This window comes from Emiliania huxleyi, assembly GCF_000372725.1.
Source record: "Emiliania huxleyi CCMP1516 unplaced genomic scaffold EMIHUscaffold_987, whole genome shotgun sequence".
Taxonomy (NCBI): Eukaryota; Haptophyta; order Isochrysidales; family Noelaerhabdaceae; genus Emiliania; species Emiliania huxleyi.
Genome location: NW_005194715.1, coordinates 1 through 8,876, shown reverse-complemented (window position 1 = coordinate 8,876; position 8,876 = coordinate 1). Strand labels below are relative to the sequence as shown.

At 66.8% G+C, this 8,876-nt stretch overlaps 5 protein-coding genes across 5 annotated transcripts; 2 read left to right on the top strand and 3 right to left on the bottom strand.

Moving 5' to 3' along the window:
- Nucleotides 1–350: 350 nt before the first annotated feature.
- EMIHUDRAFT_446709 (hypothetical protein) lies at nt 351–1,298 on the bottom strand. Its single transcript, XM_005756183.1, has 4 exons — nt 1,011–1,298; nt 882–940; nt 668–802; nt 351–593 (listed from the first exon to the last, which is right to left on the bottom strand). Exons 1-4 carry the CDS (start codon nt 1,276–1,278, stop codon nt 453–455), a joined length of 603 nt encoding a protein of 200 aa, XP_005756240.1. The 5' UTR covers nt 1,279–1,298; the 3' UTR covers nt 351–452.
- A 437-nt stretch (nt 1,299–1,735) lies between these two features.
- EMIHUDRAFT_250814 (hypothetical protein) lies at nt 1,736–2,933 on the top strand (the record flags this gene model as incomplete). The annotated part of the gene is made up of 3 exons (XM_005756182.1): nt 1,736–1,755; nt 1,830–2,194; nt 2,290–2,933. 3 exons carry the CDS (start codon nt 1,736–1,738, stop codon nt 2,931–2,933), a joined length of 1,029 nt encoding a protein of 342 aa, XP_005756239.1.
- A 332-nt stretch (nt 2,934–3,265) lies between these two features.
- On the bottom strand, nt 3,266–5,012 carry EMIHUDRAFT_460293 (ribosomal RNA small subunit methyltransferase; the record flags this gene model as incomplete). The annotated part of the gene is made up of 3 exons (XM_005756181.1): nt 4,221–5,012; nt 3,437–3,998; nt 3,266–3,279 (listed from the first exon to the last, which is right to left on the bottom strand). Exons 1-3 carry the CDS (start codon nt 4,836–4,838, stop codon nt 3,266–3,268), a joined length of 1,194 nt encoding a protein of 397 aa, XP_005756238.1. The 5' UTR covers nt 4,839–5,012.
- A 442-nt stretch (nt 5,013–5,454) lies between these two features.
- EMIHUDRAFT_446708 (hypothetical protein) lies at nt 5,455–6,778 on the top strand. Its single transcript, XM_005756180.1, is given in 3 exon segments — nt 5,455–5,523; nt 5,541–6,132; nt 6,207–6,778. 2 exon segments carry the CDS (start codon nt 5,561–5,563, stop codon nt 6,676–6,678), a joined length of 1,044 nt encoding a protein of 347 aa, XP_005756237.1. The 5' UTR covers nt 5,455–5,523; nt 5,541–5,560; the 3' UTR covers nt 6,679–6,778.
- Nucleotides 6,779–7,839: 1,061 nt separating this feature from the next.
- EMIHUDRAFT_121749 (hypothetical protein) lies at nt 7,840–8,405 on the bottom strand (the record flags this gene model as incomplete). Its single annotated transcript, XM_005756179.1, has 1 exon — nt 7,840–8,405. A coding segment is annotated over one exon (566 nt), but the record flags the coding sequence as incomplete, so codon positions are not given.
- Nucleotides 8,406–8,876: the final 471 nt, after the last annotated feature.

Sequence of the window (8,876 nt, the reverse complement as noted above, 5' to 3'; positions counted from 1 at the left end):
TCTCACCCTCTGGCGGGTCAAAGATCGACTCGCATGTCGATTTTGACTCGACCCGGCGGCATGGAGGCATCACGTCTCCATGCCGCCGTCAAGTCGGAGCCAGTCTGCGGCGACCACAGCGCTCACCGCAGGGATATGCGAGCTTTTCAGTGTCAAGCGATTGCGCGAAATCCCACACTGATGGATTTGGGGGCGCTGTCACCCGCTGTCCACCCCCTAACGCCTAAGTGGTAGTGCAGACAACCCGCGTCGACTACAATGCTGTCTTAAGGTCCGACCTGTGGGCTCTGCCTGCGCTCGGCACCGGGCACACTGCCTCGGTATAAAAAATGCGCCTGCGGGCGGACCCTCACAGATCACAGATCACAAAACATGTCCGTCCGCTCTCGATTAAAACATGTCCGTCCGCTCTCGATTAAAACATGTCCGTCCGCTCTCGATTCTCCTGTATACTAGCAAAAGTGCGTGCTTCTCCGTTTGAAGGCACGGTTCGGATTCTTGGTGCGTTTCCGCTTCTGCCGCACCGGTGCGGCAGCGCCCGCCGCCTCCGCCTCGCTTGCCGCAAGCGCAGCGGCGCTGTCCTCGTCGCGCATCTGCAATGGCATATACGCTGGGGTCGGCCTGCGCCCCTCCGACTCCCTCTCACTATGGGCGGGGCGGGCCGCACCTTTGCGATGCGTCGTCGCAGCTGCGGCGCCGTCTTCTGGTGCGTGTTGAGCTTCATGTCGCGCTCCATCGCGGCGTAGTCGTCGCCGTGGCGCGAGACCAGGTCCTGCAGCACCTTCCTCTCGCCCGCCGGCACCTGCGGCGGCGGCGGCAGGCGGCGTCGAGCGGGCGGCCGGGCCGCGACGCGGCGTGTGGCGTCGCGCGGGCCAGCTTACCGGCCGGCAGGTCGGGACCGAAGGCCTCACCTCGTCCTCCAGCGGGTGGTGCTCCTCGCCTAGCAGCCGCCGGCCGAGGCGGGTCAGAGGCTGACGCACGCGGCGGCACTGGCGCGAGCGCGCGCTCACCGGTCGGCTCCGCGGTCGGACCCTTGAGCCGTGGCTTGAAGCCACGGATGCTGCCGCGAACCGCTCCAATCTGGTTGGCATCCGCGAGCAGGCCGAGATCCTTGTAGTTTTCGTACTGCGACTTGGAGACGTCATACTTTGAAAGGTGAGAGCTGTTGGTGATGGCACCGCTGTTCTCAGAAGGCAGGACCGTCTTCTTCCCCTTGCTCCTCTGCCGCACCTTTGGCCGCGACTTGGCTCGCTTCGGGCGTGCGCGAGAGCGTGGCATGTGTGTTTCCAGCTGCTGCTGCTGCGTACCTCGCCTCAGGTTCTTTTTTCTTTTTTCTCTGAGGAGAACCCGCAATCATAACGCCGCACGGGCCCTCAGCTCCAGCGGAGCTGGGAATAGGACCGCCGCAAGCGGCGTGGCGTGGAGCGGTTGAGCATCCCTCCGGGCGTCTGAACCACAGCGTGTCCCGACTCGACCGCCGCGGCGTCCCGGTCCGGGGGTGTTTCTCTTCTTATCCGTTACCATGTAGAGCAAGGTCGAGGGCGGGCCCTTTCGGGCTCGGGCCGCCCTCTCGCCCGCACCTCTGCGGGGCTAGCACGTGGTAGCGGCGGCTCAAGATCCCAGCGATCTCGAGTTCTTCACGCTATCCACTGCGCCGCGGCTTCGCCGCGCCCATCCAAGCCCAGTCCGTTTCTCGAGGGTCCGCTCACCTCCCGCCCGGTGCTGGCCGCGGGCAATGCGGCCGTCGGTAAGCTGGTGAGGCGCACGCTGACCAGAGAGGGCGTGCCCGAGCCAGACCGGACTGAGACATACTCAGATGGCACCTCGAGCGGCCGCGTCGACATCTACGAGCCCGAGGCGGAGAGCGTCTCTCTGGGCGAGCCTCGCACCGCCATCGTCTACTTCCACTCGGGTGCTTTCATTGCGGGCCACCGCAGCTTCGGGGCTGGTGTGTGCGGCTTCTTCGCGTCGCACGGCGCGGTCTGCCTGTCCGCTTCTTACCGCCTGACCAACAGCGGTGATGGCGTGGCCGGCTGCATCCAAGACGCGTGGGCCGTGCTTCGCTGGACGCGGGCCAATGCGGGGCGCCTCAACATCGACCCATCGCGGGTGGTCGTCGCCGGGGACAGCGCGGGCGGCCTGCTGGCCACCTCCCTGGGAACGGGCCTGCGTGTTGGAGCGGGTGTGGCTGCGAGTGAGGAGCTTCCTGCGGCTGTGATTGGAACCTCCCGCCGCCGCAGCGGCCGAGAGCCGGCGCGCGGGCAGTCGAGCTGCTCTTTTGTGCTGTAGGCAACTGGCCTGTGACGACGCTCGGCTCGCGCAGCTACGTCCCGACGCGCACAGCTGAGGGCGCGTGGGAGGCCACCGGGGCCGGTGACGACTTTCCTGTCGAGAGCGCATTCGTCCCGTCCGAGTACGGCGACTCCGCCGAGAGGACGCAGGCGCGGCTCCGGCAGGTCCTCGCGGGCCGTTTCCTCCTCTTCGGGCGCCGCCTCGGCGGGCTTCTGCCCCAACCCGCATACCCCTCCGACGATGCGGCGTCCGTGTCGCCTCTCTGGTTCGCGTCGAGGCCAAAGCTGCCTCCGATGTTGCTGCTGACGGGCGGAGCGGACCAGGTCGTGCCGTGTGACCAGACGACTCGCTTTGCAGAGGCGGCTCGCGGCGCCGGGAATGACGTCACGCAGCTCATCTTTGAGGAGGCGGGTCACGGCGGCGGCGCCGTGAATTGCGCTGCAGGGCGTCGCGCGACACTCGACTTCCTCCGCTCCAACGGCCTGCTCACCGGGCCCGAGAGGGAGTCGGACGACCCGCGCGACGCACTCGGCGGGACGATGAGAGCCTTCAAGCTGCAGGCTGTCGAGTACTCGCCGCCGCCGCTGCCGCTTCGCCCGGCGGCGACGCTCAGACTGCGGCCTCGCCTGATGCCAAAGTGATACAAGGGGCCAAAGTTAGGACGTGACGATCCTGCATAGCCATAGGTGAGCGTGTGAGCATGCCCGTACCGTGTGTGCAGCTGCAGGGTTTCCACATGCGAGACATGCACGATCAAAGTATGGCGGTTTCACACAAATCAACGTAAATTTAGGGAGCGACAGCGAGGTCCCCCCGGTTTCGGCTTTAGTCTCTGTGTGGACTGTGCCCGCAAAGCGCATGCGCAAAGTCCAAAGAGCGATCACACCGACAAAAAGGGCCATGTACATCGAACTAGAGCACACGCGCTGCGCGATATCGATCTGTTCTCACCGTTCTATCTCTCCCCCACACGTCACACGAACACATCTAACACAACGCGAAACGAGAGAGATAGAGAGACAGAGTCAAGTGTACACCGACAGTCACGGAGAGGGGTCGTACAGGCGTCACGCTAACTGACCTCTTGCATAGAGAGCGTTGCAAGAAATTCGCGGCCGCTGTTAGTTAGTACTCCGAGACCCACCTCTCCTCCTCGAGGAGTCTCCCCCGCCCCTGCCTCCTCTCCCCTGCCCCCTCTCCCCCTTGCGCAGCAGCGCGACGAAGCCGCCCTGGTGCTCCTCGCTCGGGAGGAAGGTGACGCCCTGCGGCTGCGCGCGGCTCAGCGCGCCGCGCGGCGGTCGCAGCGGCGCGAGCGTCGCGCCTGGCGCCTCCGCTGCGAAGCGCTGCACCGCCTCCTCGTTCTCGGCGCGCAGCAGCGAGCAGGTGGTGTACAGCAGCTCTCCGCCCGGCGCGAGGCGCGACCACGCCGCCCTCAGCAGCCGCTGCTGCGTCTCGCACAGCGCCTCGACGCTCTCCCGCGACTGGTGCACCTTCGCCTCGGGCCGGGTGCGCAGGATGCCGCTCGCCGAGCACGGCGCGTCGAGGACAACGGCCGAGGCGCCGCCCTCGCCACACGCCGCCGCCCACTCCTCCGGCCTCGTCGCGTCGCCGCACACCACGGCGGCGCGCCCCTCCCCTGCGAGGCTCTCGCGCAGCGCCGCCGCCTTGCGCCGCGACCGCTCGACCGCAACCAGCCGCGCGGCGGGCTGGTGCAGCAGCAGCGCCCTGCTCTTGCCGCCCGGCGCCGCGCACAAGTCGAGCACCGCCTCGCCTGCGCCGACGGGGGAGAGCTGGCCGACGCCCCACTGCTGCGCGCCGTCCTGCACGAAGACGCGCCGGCTCGCCACCCCGGGCAGCGACCCGACGTCCCGCGGCCGCGCGTGCAGCGAGACGCCGAACCGCGTGAACTCGAGAGGCCTCGCCGCCACGCCGCTCCCCTCGCTCAGCCTCGCGGCGTACTCGGAGGGCGAGCCGGCGGAGCTTGCCACCGCGAGGTGGAGCCGCGACGGGCGCTGCAGCAGCAGCGGGCCGAAGGCGTCCAGGCGCCGCGCCCCGAGATTCGACACGAGGTCCTCGTGCAGCCACGCCGGAAGCGACAGCCGCTCGGCGGCGCCGGCGCGCGAGAAGAAGCCACGCCCTGCGGCGGCGTTGCGCACCACTGACTCGATCGGCGCCTGCGCCCACGCGCGCCCGAGCTGTGCGCAGCCCTCCGTGGCGCTGCGGACGACGTGCGCTGCCGAGGCCGGAGTGTGCTCGCACTGGAAGAGCGCAGAGGCCATGAGCAGGCGCAGAGGCATGTCCTCGACCGCCCTCCAGGCGCGGTCGCCTGCAGCCGCAGCAGCCGCCGCGTCCAGTCGACGCTCGTACTGGTGCAGGTGCCTCAGCGTGCCCGCGACGGTGTCGTGGATGACGCCGCCGGCCCGCGCCTCGAGCCCGGCGCTCGCCCGCGGGAGGGCATCCTCGAGGCCGCGCTTGCGCTCGATGATGTGCTCGAGAGCACGCACGGAGCGGATGAGGCTCTCCGCGCGGCGCGCAGCGCGCGACATATACACACGTATAATGCTGCGTCCGGTGGCAGCGAGCGAGAGTCGATCAGCGTGTGCGTGCGCCGAATAGCTTCCTGGTTGAGTCGCGACCGGCCCGAGCTTCTGTGTGCCGGTGTGTGTGCCAGTCCGCGCCAGTCTGCACTCCAAGTGCTCCGTGTGTGTGTGCTCAGTGAGATGTTTGTCTACTCGAGTAAGCAGTGGGCGCGCCACGGAAGAGAATTTCCGTTCGCATGGCAAAGCAGAACGCACGCTCACCGATCCCACGACAGCGAGTGTGGGGACTACATGATCCGTACGTGAAGGGTGGAGCGTCCGCGGAGTTAGGCAGCGTGGGCGGCTGGGCGCCCCCCACTGGCTGGGGTCGAGGGTAAGAGGACGTCTGCCGCTTGCTTGCTTGTTCTTGACGTCGTTGACCCAGTTGGCACGCCCAGGGGATTTGAGCCAGTCGGTACTCGCATTGCGCGCCTGCTTGTTGACGTTTTCGGCGTCGCCCGCCACCGCCGCCATGGAGATCTGCTGCGTGTGGTGGACGACAGACCGCCCCAACACCGGTCCGTGTTAAAAAAGAAACTGGGCGCGGCGGCGGTGCTTTGAGGCGTCGCACAACTGCAGAAAATTTCGGTCCTCTCACTTCCGCCACCGTCGCCGCCGCTGCCCACGCCGCTGCAGCCGTCGCCGCACGCCGCCCAGTCCTCTCCGCCGCCCAGCCCGCCTCCGCATATATGAGACTGGCCCGCTCCAGCCTCCTCGCCGCCGCCGCAGCCAGCGTCGCGCCGTCGCTGGCGCCCGGCGAAACCGCCGCTGCGCCAGTCGCTTCCTCCTCCTCCATATCGCTGCCTCTCGAGAGGATGGGAGGAGGCGTCCTGACCACGGGTGCCTTCATCGACGGCGAGCGCTTCCGACTGATTGTCGACACCGGCTCGCCCTACCTTGTCGTGCCGCTCGAGGAAAAGTGCGCCGCGCAGTCGCCTCGGCTCTCCTATTACGGGTGCGCCTCGCCTGGTCGGTTCCGCGCCGCGGGCTTCCCGCCCACCTCCGAGCAGTACGGGGCGCTGCCCGGCCGGGTCCGCTGGCTGAAAGGCGGCGTGCGCTTTGGAGACGCGCAGCCCGAACGCGAGTACGCCGCCGTCTTTGGCGCCGCCGACCGCGCGGTGATGAGCCAGAGTGGAGGTGCGCTGCTCGGGCTGATCCGGCAGGTGAGCACGCAGCCGGGCAGCACCATCCCGAGGGAGGACCTGCGGCCGACCGCGCTCGCTCAGCTCGGCGTCTCCTCCTTTAGCCTCGACGCGCCCCGGCGCAGACTCGCCCTCAGGCTGCGTATATGCTGTGTACTCGCATGAGAGCTGTTGGTGTGCTGCACCATGTTAGGCGGAGGCTCACCCTCTCGAGCGAGCCGCTCCTCGGCGAGAAGGAGGATGCGCTGCCGCTGATCGACCCGCGCCCCTTTGGCGACGGAGTAGAGCACGTCTGCATCCGCGTCGAAGGCGACGCAGTCGCAGTCAACGGAGCGACGCGGGTGGCGCGCCGCCCCGTGCTGTGCGTCTTGGACAGCGGCCTCAGCGGCTGCGTCCTCTCGCAATCGCTCGCGGACGAGCTCGGCCTCGGAGGCGGGCCGCTCGAGTCGCTCGAGGTGGCGGTCCGGACGGAGAGCGGCCGGAGGGTCGTCCTCGGCTCGAGCCGGCGGCAGTCGAGCCTCTTCTACGCGCAGCAGATCCCCCTCAACTGGTTCAGCGACCGCAGCAACGGGCCGCACGTCGTCGCGCTCGGGCAGTGTGTGCTGCAGGGAGGCGCACTGACTGTCGACGGCGCGACGAGGAGAGCAACGTGGGCCCCCGCGTAGCAGTAAGCATAGTCCTTTCCGCTGAGGTTGATGCTGTTGTTGTTCGCGCCTCTTTCGGTCACTCACGGTGTAAATAAATAAATAAAACGGTCAAACTCTGAGAGGAGATGGGATTTAGGGACATGTGTGTGTTTCGCACACAATTCACAAAGTTCACAAAAATTGAGTCGCCGCGACGAGTCGGTCCGCGTGTGCCTCCTCGTGACAGAGTCGTGGGTCGCGCATCGTTCTCACCCATCCATAAACTCCCTTTTGCCTCACGATAGCGAATCTGAATCCTTAACCCTTTCAGCATTCAGGCACACATTTTCGAGCGAGTGAACAGCAGCTCCTGAGCACGGCGCCGAGGCGCCTGTTGATACGGTAGGTCCAGGTGTGATAGCCCTGGATGGGCAATGCTACGCCTTCCCTACTTGGGCCTCAGATCACCCGACCGCGCGGTCCCGGTGCTCTGCGTTCGGATTTGTGACGCCGCCGCACCGCGCCGCGGCCGGGGGCCCGCCGGAGGACGAGGATGGCCGTGACGGAACTATACGAGCTCTGGGAGATTCAGTGTCAATGAGTATATTGTAGAGACTGACCATGTGCACAATATCTCTCAGTCTAGCTACGCCAGAGGGGAGGCGATGCCGGGGCCGTACAGCAGCTTGATGGTGTTTCGCCGGCGGCGAAGCGGCCGCGTTGCGCGGAGCCCGGAGGGCTCGGGGTGTCTGAAAAGACCCATTACGTCGGCTGCGGCTCAAACGACACTGTGTGGCGTAATCCTCTCATATATGGGATATGGCTAAATATTTACCCAGCCGTTTTAAAGTTCCAACGCTACGACGTGACCCTTAGTGCTAAGCCGTAGAGTATGTGAACCACACAATATTCACAAATGAAGCGAAAGGCGTACAATGAACCACACTTAATGAAGGTTGTGAAGCGAAAGGCTGTGGGTTAATCCTCAGATTTTAGATCAGGACGCTGCGTGCCAGTCTAAGGGACGTATACGTGTACGTCAGATAGACCTTGTCAAACGGCGAAAAAATGAAACCCGCCGGTGTCGAAGCTGCACTGCTGCTCCGGCCTGGGCTTCACGCTTGAGCGGCGCCACGGCACTCACCACTCTCTCGCTCTAGTAGAGCTCTGGCCGGGCGCTTGAAGCTGAGCAGGCTAGTCCTAGTGCTCCACGTTGGTGCCCTCCTCGAACCACGAGAAGGGTCGCCACCGGCGGCGCTCTCTGCTGCGCGATCCGAAGGGGAGGAGGGCGAGGGCGATGGAGGCGGCGTCGAGCAGCGCGTCCTCGACGGCGTAGAGGAGGAAGCCGAGGAAGAAGAAGCTGCGGGTGGGGTCGCGCCGCGTCTGGCGGAGGTCGGAGGGCTCGGCGAGGGCGAGGGCCTGCTCCTGCTGGTCGGCGGCGAGCCGCGCGAGCCAGCGCGCCTCCCACGCGAGCCAGAGGCGGCAGGTGGCCTCCCACTCGAGGGCGGGCACGCACGCGGCGGCGGAGGCGGCAGCGGTGCACTCGGGAGGCGGACCGCGGAGGACGGCGGCGGCGACGGCGGCCGCGTCGGGTGCGCCGCCCTCCTTGGCGCCGTCGGGCGGAGGGGGAGGCGGTCGGAGAGCGTCCCACGAGGTGAGGAGCTGCGCGTTGAACGCGCGCTGCATGGCGACGGAGGGGAGGTCGTTTGGCGGGTGGACGAACGGGTCCTCGAGGACGGAGGCGGTGGAGTAGAGGCCAGAGTAGCCTGTGGTGGGGAGGGGAGGGAGAGGGGCGGGGCTGCGCGGCGAGCCGAGGCGAGGCGAGGGGGGACGGGGAGGTCGGGTATATCTCAGCAGTGATCTCCGGCGGCGTCTCGGCGTCTATCTCGGCGTCTATCTCGGCGTCTATCTCGGTCTATCTCGGTCTATCTCGGCGTCTATCTCGGCGGAGTCTCGGAGTGTGTCTGGCGCCCATGATGGTGAGGAAGGTGAGGAGCGGCGGAGTCCACTCGACGATGCCTCGCTCGAAGAAGCTCTGCGCTGGCCGCTCGAGGCCGACGGCAAGGCCCTGCTCGGGCAGCTGCGCCATCTGCGAGGCCACCATGAGCGGGAAGGTGACCGAGAAGGTGAGGAGGAGGAAGGCGACCATCTGAGCGTACGGCCACGGGAAGGGCACGTCCTCGATCTTGCGTGCCTGTGCCGGAAGGTGCCGAGAGGCCATGCAGCGTGTCTCAGAC

Bases quoted from the DNA above. Each gene is read 5' to 3' on its own strand.
- EMIHUDRAFT_446709 (XM_005756183.1), bottom strand. From the start codon at position 1,278: ATGCCACGCTCTCGCGCACGCCCGAAGCGAGCCAAGTCGCGGCCAAAG. The intron at 941-1,010 runs GTGAGCGCGCGC...GGCGGCTGCTAG, and splicing joins TCCGACCGCGGAGCCGACCG to GCGAGGAGCACCACCCGCTG. The intron at 594-667 runs GTGCGGCCCGCC...ATGCCATTGCAG, and splicing joins TGCGACGACGCATCGCAAAG to ATGCGCGACGAGGACAGCGC.
- EMIHUDRAFT_446708 (XM_005756180.1), top strand. From the start codon at position 5,561: ATGAGACTGGCCCGCTCCAGCCTCCTCGCCGCCGCCGCAGCCAGCGTC. The intron at 6,133-6,206 runs GCGCAGACTCGC...GCACCATGTTAG, and splicing joins TTTAGCCTCGACGCGCCCCG to GCGGAGGCTCACCCTCTCGA.